Raw genomic sequence first — 22,850 nt, forward strand, 5'->3', positions numbered from 1 at the left:
GAGCACAAGCAGGGGGAGCGGAGGAGGAGGAGGCTTCCTGCTGAGCAGGGAACTCAACATGGGGCTCCATCCCAGGACCCCAGGATTATGACCTAAGCCGAAGGCAGATGCTGAACCAACTGAGCTACCTAGGTGCCCCTCTAACAGAGTTATTTATTATTGATCTAATAGGTTCTATAATCTGGTTTATAAAGTTAGTGTAAAAGTAAAATAATCTTGGGATCAAATGTCATTAATGCTTGAATTATATGTATAAAATATAGCCTTATTGGTTTACTTCAAATGTGAAATTGCATTAGAAACATGTATTAGGGAGCCTGGGTGGCTGAGTCAGGTAAGTAAGTGTCTGACTCTTGGCTCCAGCTCAGGTCATGATCTTGTGGTCATAGGATCAAGCTCTGCACTGGGCTCTGTGCTCAGCACAGTGTCTGCTTCAGATTCTCTCTCCCTCTCCCTCCCACTCTCTCTCTCTCTCTCTCTCAAATAAATAAAAAACATCTTTAAAAAAATACTGTAGAAACACATATCCATTTAAATATTTTTAAAAATGCTATGTAACCTTTAAAATAGCTTTAGCTACAAAAGCTTACAACCTAATTGTACTACTTTGATTTGTAGTCAGTGAAAAAAAAATAAGTTTACGGCTGGCGTTGCTTCACTATGATCTTGTACCACATAGTATGCAATCTCATGTTTATGAGGCTTCTCAAAAGTTTTTTAGGTACTGGAAAGGATAAGAAAGATAATGACCCAAAAGACAAACATAGGCCTAATATAAAAAATGCATCATTTTCCCATCAAGATCAAATTAACACACATCTATAGCAGTTTATAGTTTTGATATCAGACTCTATTTTTAAAAACTGCACATCTATAGTAAATGGACTTGGTTCTTTAATTTCCCTTTCTATATTTTCATTGCTAGTGTATAAGAAAGCAACTGATTTCTGTGCACTCATTTTGTATCCTGTCACATTACTGAATGGCTGTAGGAGTTCTAATAGTTTGGGGGTGGAGTCTTTTGGGTTTTCCATATAAAGTATCATGTCGTCTGTGAAGAGAGACAGTCTGACTTCCTCTTTGCCTATCTGGATACCTTTTATTTCTTTTTGTTGTCTGATTGCTGTTGCTAGGACTGCTAGTACTATGTTGAGCAAGAGTGGTGAGAATGGACATCCTTGTCGTGTTCCTGATCTCAATGGGAAGGCTGTCAAGTTTTTCCCTATTGAGAATATTTGCTGTGTGTTTTTCATAGATAGATTTTATGGAGTTGAGGAATGCTCCCTCTATCCTTATACTTTGAATTTTAATCAGGAACGGATGCTGTATTTTGTCAAATACTTTTTCTGCATCAATTGACAGACCATGTGGTTCTTCTCTCTTCTTTTATTGATTTGTTCTATCACATTGATTGACTTGCAAATGTTGTACCACTCTTGCATCCCAGGGATAAATCCCACCTGGTAACGGTGGATAATCTTTTTAATGTACTGTTGGATCCTATTAGCTAGGATGTTGTAAAGAATCTTGGCATCCGTATTTATCAGGGATATTGGTCTGAAATTCTCTTTTTTGTTGGGGTCTTTGCCTGGTTTGGGGATCAAGGTTTTGTATCAACATGGATGGGACTGGAGGAGATTATGCTGAGTGAAATAAGTCAAGCAGAGAAAGTCAATTATCATATGGTTTCACTTGCGGAGCATCATAAATAACATGGAGGACATTAGGAGAAAAAAAGGAAAAGTGAATTGGGGTAAATCGGAGGGGGAGATGAAAGATGAGAGACTGTGGATTCTGAGAAACGAATTGAAGGTTATGGTTGAGCCTGGTGGTTGGTATTAAGGAGGGCACTTATCGCATGGAGCACTGGGCGTGGTGCATAAACAATGAATCTTGGAACACGAAAAAAAATAAAATAAAATTAAGATGTTAAAAAAAAAAACCCTGCACATCTATATTCTGTGATTTACAGCCAACATACAGTTTGGTTGGTGTACCTTTTAGGATTTTAGATACCAACAATAGTATTAAATGTTTCCTAAGAAATAAGTGAAATAAATTGTATCAAATTGTGAGAATTCAAATAAGCACATTTTGCTCGTATGATTGTACCTCGTTCTCCCTTCTGACACTTCTTTCTTTGCACTGTACATTTTCTTGTCTCACTGGTGGGGGGACACAGGTTACCCTTTGCTGATGGATGCTGTGTTATTTCTCGGACCCGTGTTTCAGTCCCTCTTTTGAAACCACACGTTTTTCCTTTCTTCATGCATGGACTCCAAGGACTCCATTCACTGGCCTCACAGTGCACTGAAACAGAACAGCAGAAGCAGGCTGAGCGGGCTCACAGATATTTTCACAAATTTTAAGAAACAAAAATATTTGCTTCTATCAATACTTGTTCAAATTCTGAGAAATCCTGTAGAACAAACTTGGGCAAGATGACTTAAAGAAAACAAAGAGAAAGGGAAAGGTAGAAATATAATACTTTCATGCTTATAAAATATCAGGTAAACTCATTCTTGCATTAGGTTTACTTTTCACTCTAGATTTATAAACCTGGGCACTAATACAATTACTCGCAATTGGCCAAGGCTTTATTGATTGATCCTGACCATAACGTGATAGACTAGTCATTATTATGTGCTACAGATCTGCTTCTCGAAATTCAGCGTGCAACAGAATCACCTGGAGGGCTCGCTGAAGCACAGACCATTGGACTCCACCCCTGGGGTTTCTTATTCAGTTGTCTGGGACCAGGTCTCAGAATTTTTATTTTTATTTTTTAAATATTTTATTTATTTATTTGTCAGACAGAGATCACAAGTAGGCAGAGAGGCAGGCAGAGAGAGAGAGAGGAAGAAGCAGGCTCCCTGTGGAGCAGAGAGCCCGATGTGGGGCTCGATTCCAGGACCCCGGGACCATGATCTGAGCCGAAGGCAGAGGCTTTAACCCACTGAGCCACCAGGCACCCCGAGAATTTTTATTTTTAACAATAGATACGGTGCCGATTTGCATGTACAAAGAACACCCTTGGAGAACTTGTGTGCTAGAGAATGGTTAAGCAAAAAAGGTGTCCATGGGATACCAAGGTGGCTCAACTGATTCTGCCTCCGGCTCAGGTCATGATCCCAGGGTCATGGGATGGAGCCCTGCGTTGGGCTCTCTGCTCGGTGGGGAGCCGGCTTCTCCTTCTCCCTCTGCTGCTCCCCCTGCTCTCTCTCTGTGCCAAATAAATAAAATCTTAAAAGAAAAAAAAAAAAAGCATCCAGGTCATTGACCTGGATTCACTGTTTTCCACTTCATGTGCAGTTGAATACTTAAATATTATTTATTAACAGGAATGGTTCAGACATAGCAGCATCTATTTTAAGTGGATTCTGGGTCAATTTCAGCTGAGAAACTGCTTCTAGAATCAATGTGAAGAAATGATTTCTAAGATGAACAGATGTAATTTTTCTAAAGCTTCTTCTGTAGATTTTCCCCCCTTTTTTATATGTATTAATCTCTTTTTTTCAATCATGGCTTTCCAGAGTCTTGTAACAGATTTCTGCACTTCTAACCAAAGTAAGTATCTGCAAGATGCTATTATTCTATTTTTGTTCATACAACTTCCTAATTTACAATAACTGAAACAGCTTGCAGCAATAATTCTTTAGATGATATAAGATTCTTTCCACAAAACATGTTTCCATTAACCTTTCTTGCTGCCTACTGATTTAAAGGATCCTTATTTTAGAGCAAAATTCTTTCATGCAACCTCAAAAAATATAACCTAAATGTTTTAGAAACTTAAATTCTTTTGCCACACATCCTTTTACATGCTTTTATAGTTGCCATCAGGTATCTGAATGTAACACAAGAGTTAAATGTTAATGACTAAATTAGTGAATTTAAGTTTCTGTAACTTAAATGAACCTTACTGAGCCACTCTTAGTTTTCATGTTTAGTTCTAACATAATGATGTTAGTCAAAGAACAGAGTAACAGGGGTGCCTTGGTAGCTCAGTCAATTAAGCATCTGCCTTCGGCTCAAGGCATGATCCCAAAATCCTGGGATCAAGCCCCACAGTGGGCTCCCTGTTCAGCAGGGAGTCTTCTTCTCACCCTGCTCTTACACTCTCTCTCAGTCTCTCTCAAAGAAATAAGTAAAATCTTTTTTTTTTTTAAAGAAAAGAGCACAAAGTCACTTAATGATATTGTATCTTTTGCCAATTAAAGACATATCTCCCAACCTGGTATTAATGATACAAAAGCAGTGAATTTTTAGCACAAACAAATAAAACCATCTCTAAGAAAGCAAATGGAAAAATAAAAATTAAAGTTTGCAAGCTATCACTTCATCTAATATTCATTTATTGCCAGAACCAAGAGGACTAAATTAGAAAAAAAATTACCTGATGTGAAAATGACCAGAACATTGGTGCTTTTTCACAGTTGCAAAGGTGGTCTAGGCAAATGTGTATTTAGACTTTAGAAAAAAAGATTTTTAAAATTACAGCTAGGAGTCCTTAGTCATATGACAATTGGTTCTAAAAATGAAATTCATTCATTCTTTCTTTCTTTTTTTTTTTTTTTGAAGTAGGCTCCATAGCCAGCATGGAGCGCAATATGGGGCTTGAACTCAAAACCCTGAGGTCAAGCCCTCGGCTAAGATCAAGAGTTGGATGCTTAACTGACTGAGCCACATAGGTGCTCTGATAAATTAAATTTTTTAAAAAGATTTTATTTATTTATTTGACAGACAGAGATCACAAGTAGGCAGAAAGGCAGGCAGAGAGAGAGGAGGCTCAGCAGGGAGCCTGATGCAAACCTGGATCCCAGGACCTTGGGATCATGACCCGAGCCAAAGGCAGAGGCTTTAACCAACTGAGCCACCCAGATGCCCGAAAAATGAAATTCTAATGACAATCTTAGATAATTCCATTGAGGAAGAAGGAGGGAAAATATTGAAAACTTATGAGTTCAGATATTAAAAAGATCTAAAAAAAGGGGGGGGCTAGTTATAAAGCCTTGAGAGGTAGAGAGGAAGAGAGTTTTTCCTAGAGAAATACTGTAGAATGAATCTATAATATTAGTTTCTAAAAATATTTCTGGAAAATTGGAAACTTTGGAAAACATGTAAAGATAACGAAAAGGATTGTGATTTAAGTTACACTCAGGTCGTTAAATGAATGATACAGAACTGGAGCATCATTTGGTTAAGAGAAAACTAAGGAAAAAACCCAAATCACTCATTTTCTCTATTTCTTCTATTTTCTGTATTAAAAACAATATTAACAATGGAAATCTTTAACTATTCACTAATGAAGCAAGGGTCTCAAAAAAGTAATTAGCTTCCTGTCCCTCGAAGTGGCCATTTTGTTATAGTCTTAAATGCTCTAAGAGGGATTCTTGAATTGGGATAAAAGCTGAACTAGATGCTCCCACCGGTAATGACCTTATAACATCATTACTCGTTTGCTCTCATTCTTGTTGACCAATTGCATGGTTCCATTAAGAACATAACAAAGGGCATGTTCCTTGCTACTCACTGTTCAAAGTTGGATATCTTCCTCTGTGAATACTTGAACAAGGCCAACTCTCCAAGAGGAGCAAAAAGGATGACACGATGACAGTGAAGAAAGGACACAAGTATCTAGAGCATGGAATAGAACTATATTCTCCTATAAGATTGGGTTCAATGGACATTTATGTCTAATTTACAACAAACCACAAGGAGTGGATATGTTGAAACTTAAAGTCTTTCCCCCTAGCTTTACATCAGGGTGGCATTTTCTCCGTATATGACCTTTCCTCTAAATAATAATCTGGGTAAGAAACAAGTGACACAATATCGATTTCAGCAAAGGGAGGGACACCTTCTTCAGTATCTTTGGTGAGCACCAGAGAGCTAGAGTCAAGATACTAATAACTGACAATAACTCACAATGTGTCCTTGGAACCATTATTTCTCGCTCTCGGTCATAGTTGCATCTCTGTTAAAGGAATAAGCTTTAATGTTTCTTTGTGCCAAGCAAGCAGGTCATCATTTTTCATGAAATTCCAGGGCAAGCTCAGTCATGGCTCACCTACTGCTTGTTGGTTAGAGAGCAAATGACAGGAGGCATCCCTTACGGCAAGTGACAAGAGAGAGCCCTGAACAAAAGCCATGGATTTGCACTATTACCGTGTCTAGGTCATTTACACCTAACTGTTCGATGAGCCAGATTCACGAAATGGCTTTTAGATTGCTAACTCCTATTCTTAAACATATAAATTACTTAAATTTAACTGTGTTAAGAGATTGTTTTTGAAAAAAAAAAAAAGAAAAGAAAAAGAAAAAAAAGAGAGAGTTTTTGTCTAAATAGTAGGAGAAATTACCAGTCACCTTTACTAGTTAATCCAACAATGCCAGGTGCTAAATGCTCTTTATGATAGAAAAACATTAATACATTTATGATAAACAGGCTTTCAAGGACTGAATGCTACACTTTCAACAGCTAAGAGAATCTAAACATGTGCTCTTTTTTCTGGGTTGAGAAAGACCACAAAATTTCTGCAACTCATCCTGAATTTCTGCCCTTGAGTACTCCACAGAACTGTTTCCTATTTCTTCCACAGTTTGGAACTTATTACCTTTAATCATCAGTCCTCAGGACTTACAAAGAGATGGGCTTGAAGTGCTTTCTCATGTATGTTTTACCCTATTTCGAAGTTGTTTCTCTGTGTCTTTACTGACTAGGGGGGGGGGAGACTAAACCAAAATGAGCCATGAACTGTTTCATGCTTGCTGTTTTCCAGATGCTTCTGAAATTATCTTTAAAATATCATTTATTCATTTCATTCTTCTACGAAGTTTGTTTAGAACTAAGTGTTTCTTGTGGACCTGAAACAGGTGAACCACCACATTAAGAGTTACTATTCTACACTTTTGATTCAAATAGATCTATCTGTGCAGACCGCAGGGGAGTCCTGGAGACTATCTTGTACTGAATCAGGAGAATATTTGCGTGCGTACGCCAATATCATTGCAGCATCAAAGGTTCTTGTAGCTCTTGCCCAGGGGATTTTGAGATTTAGTATGCTGTTTTCCCTTTTGACTTAGCATCTGTTCCCCAACTGTTCATCAAACTCATAGCTGTAGTAGCTGTGCAACACTCAAAAGAGGGAAAATAGAGCCTGACAGTGATCCATTTATTTAGACAAACAACTGGTCTGAGGGACGTCCCTCCCAGGAAATTCAGCATGCATTTAATCAGACCCTGTGACTTGTGTCCTCCTGTCAGTTTGAGTGAGTCCCAAGTCCTCTCCTTGTTTCTGTGCAAGTAGGGCATTTCAGCAAAGCAGTGCAAGAGAAAAAAGTCATATTTTCAACTATATCAACTCCAGTTCTGTAGATCTTTGGCTCATCTACTGAGTGTCAACAGGCCATACCCAGAGAGTGATTTCCCCTCTTGGAAAACAACATTACTCATGCTTCACATCAGACCTGTTTTGTGAAACTCTTATCCTAATGTGGAAATTTAGTTTAAGACCAAATATATGTGTGTGTGTGTGTGTGTGTGTATTATATTATGACATATGCAAGTATGTCTATAATAAATTAAGTAGAACTTCACTGTATCATAATGATATAAAATAAATATGTAATGATCAGAATAGCTGAAACAGTTGCCAACAGTCTCTCAGAAATAATGGGGCACCCATGGGGTGTTAAATTATATTGTGATACATGCATGTGATACATGTCACAACTGTGACACCTTACAAAGATACATTAAGATGGTATCTTTGTAAGGAAGGATGAGAAAGCCTCTTGGAAATAGTCTCTCAGGTAGTTGTGAAATAAGACTTTAAGCAGCACTTCCATGGAGACTGACATTATCATCTGAGGTGTTTCTCCTCCCCTATAAACCTTAGAGTTCCTTCTCACCAATATTGACGCACTCCATGGTATGGTTGTTGGCTTCCAACCCTTCTGGGCAATTATCAAGGCACTTTCCAAGGTGTAAGTAAAATCCACTTTTACACTTTGTGCAGAAATTTTTGTTGAAACAGGTATCACAGTCAGCTTTGCATTCTGAAATAGAAAAAAAGGAAAGAAATATGCTTTCATTATCTTCACTTATCTATTGCTGGTCCAGGTCTGTATGCTTACATTATACGCACAGGAGACTTGTGCCAAACACGCTTAGGATTCAAAATTAATTTGCCAGACTGGATTATGAATTCTTCCACAGTCATTCAGTTGATATACATCAGCCATTGATTTTGAAATTATTGTATCGATAGCCCTATGAAAAGTTTTTGGCAATGTGTCTATTGCCAAAAATGTTTATAAGACCAAGTATTTACTTATATTAAATGACAGTAAAAAGTGTTTGATCAGAGCTTTAATGAAATATACTGCTTTTGGGCTGTTTTGGCAGTCTATTCATTCGTTCAACAAATATTTGATTGTCCACTATGTGCCTAGCACTATTCTAGATATTGCTTGACAGCAGAGCATACAAGAGAGATAAAGACTTCACAGAGTTTACATTTTAGGAGGGGAGATACAATAAATAATAACAACATCTGACCCTTATATAGTGATTACTATAAGTCAGATATCGCTGCGAGTATGTTATAATATTAAGTCACTTAAGAGGTTTAAGTTGTGGAAGTTATTATGAGGACAATAATCTAGTGAGACAGCTCCTATTATAATTTCCATTTTATAGATAAGGAAACCAAGGCTCAGAAAGATTATGTAACTAACCCAGGACCACAGAACAAAGTGGTTCCAGAGTGATTAAGTGCTCTGGAAACAAGAACTATGGCAAATGACCAATAAGGGGATTATTGTGAGTAAGCAGGTCATGGAATGCTTCCATGAGAAGGTGACATACGAGCAGAATCTTGAATGAAAGAAGAGAGCCAACCAAGCAAAGATGTAGGTAGGTAAAGAGCTTTCCAAATTGTCAGAACAGTAACTGCAAAGCCTTGAGGTGGCAAGATCTTGCAAGAAGACCAGTGATGTCAGTGGAAAATGGCTGAGATGCATTCACAGGAGAGGAGTAGGAGAGGAAGGCAGGGCTACGTGTGGTGTATGACAGAGGAATGATACTTCTGAATTTAGATTCTAAAAAGTTACTGGGTCTGCAGTGGGTCTGCAGACTTTCAGTGTCCAGAGGAGAGGGGATAACAGTGTTTTCAGCGTTCATTTCCAACAGATAGATAAGTGTTTCACTGGCTATACTGGAATCCTTCTTGAAGTAAAAACAGCTGAATTTATTCTTTAAGTCATTAAATACTTGGATGTTATGATCATAATGGGAACTCAGATGGCATTAACGGTTACTGTACTTTTCTATACGTTCCATGAGTAATAATCAGGTTCTCAGTTTTTGCTTTTATAATGTAAAACAACAATAACACAAAACTTGAGTGCTTTTTGCAAGAGGTGAAAATTTTCCTGCTCTGAGGGCTAAGTCCAAGTATGGTTTAGCCTAATTATCAGGTAAATATCATTATTTCCTGAACACTGAATATCACAAATACTCTAGAGGCCAATAAATCTGGGAAGTCCCCAAGGATGAGATAAAAACATAATGCCATGTAGCACTTACTTGTACACTTATTTATATCTGGATATCGAGTTCCATAATATCCACTTGGGCATGAAGAGAGACACACTCCAATCTGCTTCATGCCAATTCTTTCCAGAACAAAAAATAGTCTGGGCTTACATGACAAACATCCATTGTAATCTGAACACGTTGCACAGCCTCCTTGGCAGCCTTGACTGACGTTAGAATGCGCTGAAAGGACAAATGCAGAAAGATAAAAACAAATGTTAAATTATAAATACAGAAGTTCGATGACATTCTCTAGGCAGATGGTACACTTTTCATTAGGTTTCAATTGGTGGTAATGGGTGAATGAGTTGGAATTTTTGTTTCCCTTTTCTATGATCTACTATTTCCCTTTAATACATACATAGTTTTTAATTAAAAGTTCTTAGAATTTGGGAATTTGGAAACTAAGAATATACTGCCTCAAACTATTTATAGATCTCTCTCTCTCTCACACACACACACACACACACACATGCACACGCACACGTAATGAAAATATTCTCATTGAACCAGGATCCTGGAAGATTGGAGACTGGGTAATTTTGCACTGAAAGCAATGCACATTAGTTTGCTTGTCATTTATGTGGTGGATGAAAAGCATGCATCTAATCTCTTCAAGCAAGGATGACAACATAGATGAAGGTTTAACTTGAGCAAGGATACTTCCTTTTAGGATATCTTTTTTCAACTGTGGTCTGTTAGCGAACACAGTTTTACCCTTTGTTCCCGTGTAAATTGATTGTGAAACTAACATAGTTCCTTGGAATCCATTCTCCCATGCTTTCTCAAAATAATTTCCTTTCACAGGAGTTTTACATGTATCAGTTCACATTGATACAACGAAGAAAATGTGATATTTATCTTACCAGTATTTCCATATGATCATATGTGGTTATTTATATTACTAATTATAATTCATAGCATTTATAATGTTCATTTTATCTTTGGGAAGAGAATTCTTTTTTTTTTTTTTTAAAGATTTTGTTTGTTTGACAGAGAGAGAGGCAGCGAGAGAGGGAACACAAGCAGAGGGAGTGAGAGAGCGAGTAGCAGGTTCCCTGCTGAGCAGGGAGCCCAACGCAGGGGGCAGATGTTTAATGACGGAGCCACCCAGGCACCCCCAGGGGAGAGAATTCTTATAGTTCTTTTGTCTTAATCTTCCATCTACTCAAGTGAAATATGTATTTAGTGAGGACATGACACTAAAGACTAGAGCTACACATACACCTGTGGTGGTGAGATTATTCATTAGCAAGTCTGAACAGATTTAAACAAACATGTGCAAGATTCATGTTTAAAGATCTTCACAACTTTAAACCTTCTTATGACTATTAACTGGCCATCAGCACATACATATGAGCTGTGGGAAAAGGGCTGACTGAAGTACATCTCTCACATATCTGGTGTTTGGGATGTTTTCTTCTCATGTACTCTGTGTTCAAATACAATTAAGTAGCTTTACTGTCCTTCCAGGAATCTGGAAGGGAAAAATTGTGACCTTTCTGAGAAACAAAGGTTGATGCACAGGAGTGTAAATGTATCCCAATGTATTCTGGTTTCTTTTGTTGTTGGTAGTGGGATTAGGCTCTGATGGGCCTTGCCATTATCAGGTCTGACTTCAGAGTGATGTTTGGTTCTTGCTAAGTTCTTTACCACAAAAACAAATCCCACCAGGCTTAGTTAGAAGGGGGTACCCATAAGCCCAATCAGCCTTACCACAGGGGTGCAAGGGTTAGCTGCAGAGAGGTCATTTGGTTGACCAGCATCCTCTGCCTAGAGGAAACCATCCCTGAATCAGCCACAGGAACCACAAGCAGCTCATTCTCATTCCAAGACGTTTTGTAAATAAACTGAGGAAATATGTGGGGGAAGGGAAGTTTGCTTTTCCTGTACATGCTCCTCTATGGGGTGGGACGGACATATAAAATGGCACAGGAGGTTTAGACATTATAGGACCTGGGGGACTTGTAAGTGAAAACTGTTTTCCAAGTAACAGGATCATTTTTCATGCCAGTAAGTCAGCATTGGAGACTTACAGAAAATGTACATACATTTTAAGTAGGGAAAGACCCTAAAAAAGAAAAGGGATGAAGAAAGCATCCTGTGCTCAGAAGCTGGTTTGGCCCATTTTAAGACACCAGAGATACAGGTAAAACCTCATAAGAACTGTCTATGGAGAAGTGGACCTCCCTTTGAAAGAAAATCACTTCAATCCCAGGGCAGTCAGTGACTCTGAGTTTGAATGCAGATGGGTTTGACTGGTCCACAACAACCTATCTTTAACTCTGAAATGCAGCAAAGGAAACAAAATTATAATTTCAAGCACCTCGAAACTTCTGTCAATTATGATATAACTTTAAATCAGTTACAAAAAGAAACATGATTTAGAGGTGCAAAGCCTCAAAAAGGATGTACCTTAAAATGCATTTCATTATAAATTTGGGGTTTTGGGTGTTTGGAAACTTCTCCAGGAAAAAGCCCCATAAAAGGACCCATAGTTAGTAACAGTTCCCACCAAAATTATGAGATATGCCAAGGTACTTTGCTCAATTCTTTAAAACTTTCACCGAAGAAATCTAATAATCAACTCATAATGTTGGGCTGTTGCTTGTTTTTTTCAATTTTTGCCTTTTTAGAAAAAAGTGTTTGGCAAAGTCGATTTTTGAAAAAGTAAAGAAGACATAATTGCCCTAATTGGCAAAGAAAATTTCTATTTGTGTGTAATCAGGGAGTTCCAGTTATGGGCAGGCACAAATAATGGCAAACTTTATTTCTTCAGGTAAGTTTCAGTGTTATGCTGTGAGAAGTGGGAAAAATTGAGACTGTGAAGCTCAGATTCTATGATTCTAGGTTTTTTTTTTTTTTTTTTACAGTTGAGTAGTAACTATTTCTTGAATGCTGTATAAGGGTCACTCAAATTATACAGTCAGTATTACACAACTAGGTACAAATTTCCCAAACTTCATCTTAAGGAAAGTTTTTACTTTTTATATGGAAACCACAGAAAACTTTGGTCTGGATTGACTGTAACTCTTTCAGCCTTAAAATCTTGTGATTCTAAACTTAGTTAAATTCTATTTTTTTTAAAGATTTTATTTATTTATTTGGTGGTGGGGAGCAGGGGCAGGGGCAGAGAGAGAAGCCGACTCCCCACTGAGCAAGGAGCCCGATGCAGGACCTGAGCCAGAGGCAGATGCTTAACTGACTGAGACACCCAGGTGCCCCTTAAATTCTGTTTTTTTCATACTTCTTCTTTTCCATTCTAATAATAACTTCATTTTGTATTTCTGAATCACCTTTTTTTCAAACAGCATTTGGACTATTATTTCATATGAGCAATGGAGGTGTTAGTAGTGATGAGGTTTCATAGAATACTTAAGGTTTAAACCCAATCTTAGAAAACAAGTTGAACAAAACTAAAAGGCAACCTACAGACTGGGAGAAGATATTTGCAAGTGATCTATCAGATAAGGGGCTAGTATCCAAGATCTATAAAGAACTTATTAGGGGCGCCTGGGTGGCTCAGTGGCTTAAAGCCTCTGCCTTCCGCTCAGGTCATGATCCCAGGGTCCTGGGATTGAGCTTCACATCTGGCTCTCTGCTCAGCAAGGAGCCTGCTTCCCCCGCAACCCCCCCCACCTTTCTGCCTACTTGTGATCTGTCAAATAAATAAATAAAATCCTTAAAAAAAAAAAGAACTTATCAAACTTAACACCCCCAAAACAAATAATCCAGTCAAGAAATGGGCAGAAGACTTGAACAGATATTTCTCCAGACATCCAGATGGCCAACAGACACATGAAAAAAATGCTCCGCATCACTTGGCATCAGGGAACTACAAATCAAAACCATAATGAGACACCACCTCACACCAGTCAAAATGGCTAAAACAAACAACTCAGGAAACAACAAATGTTGGCAAGGATGTGGAGAAAGGGGAACCCCCTTACACTATTGGTGGAAATGCGACCTGGTACAGTTGCTCTGGAAAACAGTATGGAGATTCCTCAAGAAGTTAAAACTAGAGCTGCCCTGTGACCCAGCAATTGCATTACTAGGTATTTACTCCAAGGATACAAATGTATTGATCTGAAAGGGCACCTGCACCCCTAATATTTATGGCAGCAATGTCCACAATAGCCAAAGTGTGGAAAGAGCTGAGATGTCCATAGAGAGATGAATGGATAAAGAGGATGTGGTGTGTATATATACAATGGAATATTACTCAGCTATACTTACCATTTACATTGACATGGATGGAACTGGAGGGTTTGTGCTAAGTGAAATAAGTCGATCAGAGAAAGACAATTATCATTTGGTTTCACACATATGTGGAATGTAAGAGACAGTACACAGGACCATAGGGGGAAGAGAGGGAAACTGAATGGAAGGTCATCAGAGAGTGAGAGAAACCACAAGATACTCTTAACTATAGGAAACATACTGAGGGTTGCTGGAGGGGAGGGGTAGACGGGATGGGGTAACTGGGTGATGGGCATTAAGGAGGGCAGGTGATGTGATGAGCCCTGGGTGTTATATGCAAATGATGAACTGCTGAACTCTACGTCTGAAACTAATGATGAACTATATGTTGGCTAACTGAATTTAAATAAAAATAAGAAAATGAGTTGAAGTTATCAGTATGTAAGTGGCCATGGTGAGGCTAGAGGAGGGGACACACCAATTATCCACATCAGGAAGGACACTGGCATGAGTTCAGTGCAACTGATGCCTAAATAGTGGTGAATGGAAAAATGAGGACTATAAAAAGATCGGAGGCGCAGGACAGATTTAGATTACGGAACACTTTGTGGGCTGTGCCAAGCAAATTATTCTGTTCATATGGGGGATTTCAATCTGGTGAGTGACGTGATCACATTTGTATTAGAATGGTAGTTTCTCTGGCAGTATGAAAGGCACAGAAACTGGAAGAATCATGTAGCGATCAAGGTAAAAGACCGATGATAGCTTAAAATATAGTAAAGGTAGTGTAATGTGTTGCGGAAGTTATGAACACTCCCAAGGACATTTAGGAGGTAGACTCAATCAAAATGGTGAGTAACAAAATGTGGACTGAACAAGAAAGTGGATTTGAGAAGGTGTGTTTTGAGCTCCTGTCAGTGAACAGAAAAGGTGAGGGACAGCGGGGGAGTGAAAGCCTATGGTTAGAGTGGTAGGGCCAGTGCGTAGAATAAAAAAGTCTAAAAATATAAACGTGGCTTGGGATCACTGCTTTTACAGTGATCAATTCCTAAAATTGGGAAATAGGAAAGCATCTTTTCCTAACTAGTATACAAAGGTTAAGTATGAAAAGAGTATATATTAATGCATAATTTAAACCAATTTTCAGTGTCAGAACTGTCGATACTCCCTGAGTGACTTCAATTTCTCTAGCTGTTGAGCCTTCCTACTATTTCTCTATTTGATAATCTTGTAATGCATAACTGATGCAACATAAAGGCTATAGTCATAAGAGTGGATCCATTTTTTAAAAATATTTATTTATTTAGTATAGAGAGAGAAAGAGCAGTGTCAGGGGAAGGGACAGCGAAGAGAGGGGGAGAGAGAGAACCTCAAGGACACTCCCTGCTGAGTTCAGAGCTAAAGGGGGAAGAGGGTTCGGCCTTGCTCCACACAGGGCTTGATCTCATGACCCTGAGATTATGACCTGAGCCAAAATCAAGAGTTGGGGGTTGCCTGGGCAGTGGGTTAAAGCCTCTGCTTTTGGCTTAGGTCATGATCCCAGGGTCCTGGGATCGAGCCCCTTGGGCTCTCTGCTGGGTGGGGAGCCTGCTTCCTCCTCCTCCTCTCTCTCTGCCTGCCTCTCTGCCTACTTGTGGTCTCTGTCTGTCAAATAAATAAAATCTTAAAAAAAAAAATCAAAAGTTGGACAATTAACCGACTGAGCTACTTAGGTGCCCCTCAACTAACTTCTTTGATAAAACATCCAGAACATAGAGTTTTAAATGGTAGAGCATTTGGTAAATACACAATCTTTGTCTATGCCCTTCAATGCTTATGATATACTGAACCAACTGCAGCACTGACATCTAAACTCCGTTCCTGTTAACAATTTTAGTGTAGGCTTCAAGGATTTGCCTTAGTTTAATTCTCTTCTAAAACCCAACTGCAAATGTACTCACATCTACTGTAAATTGCTGTGTGGAAGAAATCCAATATTGCATGTTGCCAATTACCTCTGGTGGTCATTTATTTGTGGCTAGAGAGTTCCCAGAAGTACAAAATTTGGTATGCTTTAGGTTTATAAAAGGTTTAACTTAAGTTTCTAGTAAGTGATAAATACATCAAAGTAATGTAGTGATTTTATAATTCAAAGAATAAAAGATAAATTGACACATTTGATAAAAGTTTTTTTTAAATAATATTATTTTAAAGACCAGTTTCTTCCTAATGCGTACTTGTCTTCACAACATTAACTTCCTGCTCTTCTCCCTGTAGTGACCATAAGTGATAGGGCAGGGATAAGAGGCCAGTGGAATTCTGTAATCAGAGCTAGTTCTGCATCTGTCCTTTCTTCCATGTCCTCCTTTTATGAGGATGTTCACATTGATTGGAAGCTTCTTGAAAGTTGGTCTTGATAATGTCTTCATAATCTTCTTGATAATTCCCAGCTTCTACATAGGGCAGCTATGGATTAAATGGGTTCTCAATGAAGAGTTTTGATTATTGAACAGAAGGCACTAAATATGAAAGATAAGCTACTTATTTGTTTTTAAAAGTAATAAAGATGCCAGATAGGTAAATACTTAATAGAAAGCATAACTGATTTTTAAGTTGGCCGTTCCTATAAATATCTGGCAAAGGAATAAAGTTTCAAATCATATACACAGTGAGATGCTTAATTATGAAATAAATAATTTGAAATTTAAAAAAGAAGTTTTTCTAGGTACCATCTACTACAGTTCTCTGTTAACCTAAAGGAAATGTGGACTTATCACTGCCTAAGAAAGGACAACATATTTCTATCATACCTTGGGTCTTGATTGTTAGAGAATAATTTTTAAGTTTAATATAGTGTTATGGTCATGGAAAGAGATGTTTCATGGGTCCTCTGGAGTGTCTGGAATTATTCACTTTAAGAAAAACCTAATGTTAAAAATTTGAATTACTTGGCAATCTCTTTCAAATTCTATTGGGTCAACCCCAGAAAGTATTGAGAGTCACTGTTTCTTATTTATTTATAAGTTAAAGCAGCCAAGGCAGATCAAACAGTGGCCAGATCTCCACAACCATTTGTTAGGCACAGACAGCAAATTATCAAAAGCTGTTTGAATGAATATAATTACCTATTGGCATGCAATGCCCCTTTACATTCTCAAATGATGATAGCTGGATGAATAGAGGCCTATCATAGTCCTTCACTATTATTTCTGACTAGTAATTTGTTGAGAGAGCCATGTTTATATAAACAAACATACACAGATTTTGCTATTTTTGCAGTGTAGCATCTGATGGTGTGTACATGTTTATTGTACATGTGGGTGTACACAAAATGCCCACATACATAACTAGACACATGATACACACACTCTACTTGGTCTTTTATCAAAGTTAGTAGCACAGACATTAACTGACCTGAAGCATTAGGATAATAGCATCTGCCACATCTTTTGTCCCACTGAATCAACCTTGAATATTCTGCAAGTTTTTGCCCACACCAATGGCTTCACCAAATTCCTAAAGTCTCAGAGAGGAATGTATTCACCAGCTGCTGAATACAGCCCCGTTAGGGCTCCACCATTATTATGTGGGGAAACATACTGTTTTTAATGGAAACTATTTTTTTGAGAACTTGGAAAATCTTTCTCTTTCTCTTACTGAATAATAATTTCCTGAAGGGAGTCTAATATTTATATTCTATAAATATTTTAAAATAAAACCACAGCAATAAAACAGACCTAACATTAAATAGCAATTAGCTAGACTTTCCACTAAAATCAAGCCAGCTCAAAATATTATAAAAATGGCTAGCAAATGATGGCAGATATAGAATTCCTGAAATCTAAGCTATGATGAATATTTGGTAGCTAGATGCCAGCTTGGTGGCCAAGGGCTGTGTTCTGTCTCTCCACAGGCTACAGAAGTAGGACTAGAAATGAAAGACAGATGAAAGTGGGCTGCACCGTATACACATTGTGAAAACCATGATTAAGGTTTTCAGCAAAAATTTCTAGTAACTCACCATGTACCCTAACCCTACACAAGATGTAGTAAATGTAGGAGTGAATAAGACATCTAGTTCCTGATCTCATGATGTCAATCAGTAATAAGCAAGTAAATATTTAAATGCTTAAAGATTGTGATGGATATTGAGCGAAATAAACAGGTGAATAAGACAGGGAAGAACTGTGGGGAGCTAGTTTAAATACAGTGGTCAGGGAAGGCACCTTTTAGAATGTCACCCTTTAGCTGAGATTGGGAAAATGAGGAGGAGTCAGCTATGAAAAGCTAAGGGAGGGAGAGTATTCCAGGTGGAGCATCAGCAAGGGAAAGGATTTAAAGCCTTTGGGAAAGAACCAGGCAAAAGCAACAGCACTAGGGGAACCCATGAAGCTGCAGCACTGTGAATGGTAAGAGATGAGTTTAGAGAAGGAGGGTAGAGCCAGGTCCTACAGAACCTTGCGGACCTAGGTAAATAGCTGGGATTGTGTGCCAACTCTGTATAGATTCTGCATTGCTAAGTGAATATCAGAACGAAAGGAAAGAACACATTTTGCCCAACATAATCATTCACTTTGATTTTTGTTAATTTTATGGATCGTGAAATGGAAATAGCATCTTGTATTCCTTGAAAACATGTTGTTTTATCAAATTTTATATTAGAGGAGAATGTTCTGACTGGCCTGACAACATAGAGATTTATAGTCAGATTCTAATCTTTGAGGAGACTGTGCATCAATCTACATGTTCTTTGCTCTTGGAAATAGTTCATTTCTCCTTTGTTTCTCCTTTCTCAAGCAGTAATTTTAGTTTGCTTCGGAGTTTTACATTTTTGTTCTCTTTTCCTGGAGTGTGTGTGTGTGGGGGGGATAGTGGTGGTGGAAAAGACACACAGGAAAATTATGAAATATATAAGAGGTTATAAGAACAAATAAGGAGAATAAAAATAAAACATTTTGCAATCTTACATATAATCGTTTCTGTATTTTCCTGAATTCTTGCCATTAGTGATGAACATTGACAAAGTCTAGGTAATTGAGAGGAACAGCATTACTGTTTTTATTTCTAATCTTCCTTTTAGAATGTCTATGTTATTTCTTTTTTCCATTAAATAGATTAATAGCTTGTGGGCTAATTCCAAAGCTGATTCTTCAAAAGTAGTGAAAACCATATTAGTTTTCCTGTGACCTACCAGATAGCTATAGTTGATTCTTCTGTTGACACTGCAACAGAAAGCATTTTGTACAACCAAAAAATAGTGTTTTTTTTTTCCTAACCACAAGTCGAAATTTATCACAAGGTTAATGCACCCTGCTACGGGTGTAAAATGTAAGGTACTAAATCAGCATCTCCAGCTGTAGCTAAGGGAGGGAAAGCTTCCCTTTTTCCAAGTGGCCATGTTCCCAAGTGGAGGTGAAGAGAGGACAAGAGGGAGTGGATAGGGGTAATGAAGACCCAGATTCCATAGAGAGCCAGGACCTGTTGATGAGTTAGTGGGTGGTAATAACAGCATTTTTCAGGAGACAGATCCAACAGTGTTCATCCAACAGTGGGAATCATTATGTGCTCTGGTCTGGCTGAGTGAGCCATTCCCCCCCACCTTTTTTTTTTTTTTTAAAAGGAGAGAATTAATTAGAAATCAACATAAACAGAAAATGTGATAGTTTAATGGTAATGAACCTGCATGCGTGTTATTCCATAACTACTAAGTTTGCATTCTTGAACAAAACAAACTTCAGTTTGTGCTAAAAACAAACTCGACTTTGTTATATGATGAATCAACTTGGATATTCTTGCCACATAGCATGCTGAAGTAGCATATTGATGGCTGAGGTCTTAGCATAAGCAGACAGCAGGCGAAAGACCTGCGGTATTTTAACAGGCACAAGGAGATGTGAAAATAGTGGGTATACCATTAAATAAATCCAGCTTTATGCGACCCATCTAAAATCCTGAGCAGGAAAAATAAGTGGATGTTTCTCCTAGAGTCACAAAATTGCTGACAGAGCAGAAGGTGCTGATACACACCTTTGTGAATTTGATTCATTTTTGTACTTCATGAGTCCTACACACTTCCCAGAGGAGCACAGGGACTGGGAGGTGGTGAGCTGGCTTTGGACTCAAACAGAGTTTTGAGATTTACTAGCTGAATAGCCAAAATTTATCTCTTTATTCAGCTACTCATTTAGACAATTAAACTCTCCAACATCCACACACAGTGAATGAACACCTGAACAGGAATAAAACCAATCATCTGTATCAAGAAGTTCACAGTCTGGTTAGACACAAGTAGCTTTTTGAACCTAAGCTTTCTTATCTGTAATGTGGGAATATCTACCTGATAGCTACTGGAGGGATTAAATGGGATCACATGTAAGCACCTAGCACTCTTACAAGCACTTGTAACAAGTCAGTATGCGCAAGGCATTTTGTTTTACCCAGGAAGTACTAAGTATAACCTTGTACTAGTTCCACTCTTCTTCAAGGCAGCTGTGAAGCTTCAGTCAATAAGGACTCAAAAACCTTCAAGCAAGGAGACTGGAGAGAAGGCAGATGTTGATGCTGCTTCTAACACAGATTTGGGGAAATTTGGAGAGCCAAGGACTCACTAACAGTCATAATAAGAGACTACTTTTTAAGGATCACAGATGCAGCTTTTAGTGAGTATCAGATATGGTGCTCTCACCCCACATTCTGGGCAAGAAGTCCTCTGGGACTCTAGCAACCCACTGAAGACAAGGACGTGCTCAAACATACCGAAAGAGGTACAGTGTGCCATGGAAATGATACCAGAATGGTATAAAGAACCTGACAGTCTTTGCCAGTGAGGTTTTAAAATTTTACTGTGTATAAAACTGAGCCAGAGTACTTTTTATTAATGTGAATGCATAGGTTTCATTCTAAAAAATTCTGATTCAGGAGTGAAGTGGTGGGCCCAGGGGCACCTATAAGAAGCTCTTCATGTGAATGTGACACAGGTGATACAGATACCTTACTTTTAGTTATCACATCCTTGCCATTTTCATGAATAAGTATTTATTCAGCAATAACTCTTACAGGGACTCAGAAACAAAACATGGTCTCCAAGAAGCCTACAATACAGTTGGTAAAACAGTCTTTTTATTTTTTAAGGCCCATCAATATATAGACTAGAAATTGTAGCACAGCAGAAATTCCAAGGCACGGGCAGTTGCGGATGGCTAAGGTATGTGAAGATGCCAGGCAGCAGTCAGGAACAGTGATGGGACTTGAAGGAAAAGAACTTTGACAAATAGAAAGGGAAGAAGAGAGTGTTAGGAGCAAGAGTGTTATGCATGGATACATAAAGAAGATTTGGGAGAACGGTGAATATAACTGTGGAATTTAAAAGGATTTTAGAGCTCTTCCTTTTCTAGTTTCAGATGAGAACACTGTGGACCACATAGTTTATTAGCTTCTAGTGATAGAATAATAAAACTTTGGAAGTTTAGAGGGATTTAGTTCAAACAGCCTCCCCAGAAGAGTCCATTTAATCATGTCTAGTAAAACAAATCTTGTGTTTTGGGGGCAGCCAGTATAATTATTTTATAGCATCTCTATATACTGAACATCTTAAAACATCTCCCTATTTTGAACATAAACCTACCTGTCTTTCAGGAAGTTCTAGTACCATAGAGCACACCCAATACATTTTCTCCTTTTTCTTTAAGAGAGTTTGTTAAATAGTGCTTGGTGCTTTGGATGGAAAGGTGGATAAAACCAGAGTCTGAAGTATGGTGAGAGACCATAAACAGAGTAAAGCCAGGGTGGCAAATATTACATACAAGGCCTCAGCAGAAAGGAGACAACTAACCATCTGGAACCACCTACATGGGAATCCTGACGTTTGAGCTGGATTTTGAGAAATATGGGGACACTGGATGGGGGCTTGAATTTAATCTTTCATAGAACTTGAAGGAACTGTTTATAGACAAATCAGCAACACGACTTAATTTGGTTTTAAGCAAATACTCTGATGACAAAGAGAAGAATTTCTGGGGAGGGGAAAACTCAAACTCAACATACACAAAACAGACAATCATATCAAAAAAAGGGCAGAAGATATGAACGGACACTTCTCCAATGAAGACATACAAATGGATATCAGACATATGAAAAAATGTTCATCATCACTAGCCATCAGGGAGATTCAGATTAAAACCATATTGAGATATCACCTTACACCAGTTAGAATGGCCAAAATTAGCGAGACAGGAAACATGTGTTGGAAGGGATGTGGAGAAAGGGGAACGCTCTTACACTGTTGGTGGGAATGCAAGTTGCTGCAGCCTCTTTGGAGAACAGTGTGGAGATTCCGCAAGAAATTAAAAATAGAACTTCCCTATGACCCTGCAATTGCACTACTGGGTATTTACCCCAAAGATACAGATGTAGTGAAAAGTAGGGCCATCTGTACCCCAATGTTTATAGCAGCAATGGCCAGGGTCGCCAAACTGTGGAAAGAACCAAGATGCCCTTCAATGGATGAATGGATAAGGAAGATGTGGTCCATATACATTATGGAGATTTATGCCTCCATCAGAAAGGATGAATACCCAACTTTTGTAGCAACATGGATGGGACTGGAAGAGATGATGCTGAGTGAAATAATTCAAGCAGAGTGAGTCAATTATCATATGGTTTCACTTATTTGTGGAGCATAACAAATAGCATTGAGGACAAGGGGAGATGGAAATGAGAAGGGAGTTGGGGGAAATTGGAGGGGGAGTGACCCATGAGAGACTATGGACTCTGAAAAACAATCTGAGGGGTTTGAATTGGCGGGGGGGGTGGGTGGGAGGTTGCGGTACCAGGTGGTGGGTATTAGAGAGGGCCCAGATTGCATGGAGCACTGGGTGTAGTGCAAAAATAATGAATACTGTTATGCTGAAAATAAATAAAAAATAAATTAAAAAAAAGTTAATGGGATGTTATGTTATGTTTGATAACTGGCACTGCTGTTGGCTGAATTAGAACAGCACTAATGGGAGTAATGTGAGAAGAGGGGATGGATTTTAAAGTTATCTCCAAAGAAGAATGGGCAAGGTTG

General features: G+C 38.4%; 1 protein-coding gene across 1 annotated transcript in view; it reads right to left on the reverse strand.

The window, feature by feature from the left end:
• Nucleotides 1-22,850, reverse strand: part of RSPO3 (R-spondin 3) — an 88,427-nt gene that overhangs the window by 45,171 nt on the left and 20,406 nt on the right. The window contains exons 2-4 of the mRNA XM_004740151.3: nt 9,593-9,784; nt 7,915-8,061; nt 2,113-2,310 (exon numbers count right to left, since the gene is read on the reverse strand). Of these exons, the coding sequence (XP_004740208.1) occupies nt 2,113-2,310; nt 7,915-8,061; nt 9,593-9,784 (537 nt within the window). The remainder of the gene's footprint in view (nt 1-2,112; nt 2,311-7,914; nt 8,062-9,592; nt 9,785-22,850) is intronic.

The sequence above is a fragment of the Mustela putorius genome, unplaced genomic scaffold (genome assembly GCF_011764305.1).
Source record: "Mustela putorius furo isolate JIRA1106 unplaced genomic scaffold, ASM1176430v1.1 tig00003863_pilon_pilon_pilon, whole genome shotgun sequence".
In the NCBI taxonomy this organism is placed as follows: Eukaryota; Metazoa; Chordata; class Mammalia; order Carnivora; family Mustelidae; genus Mustela; species Mustela putorius.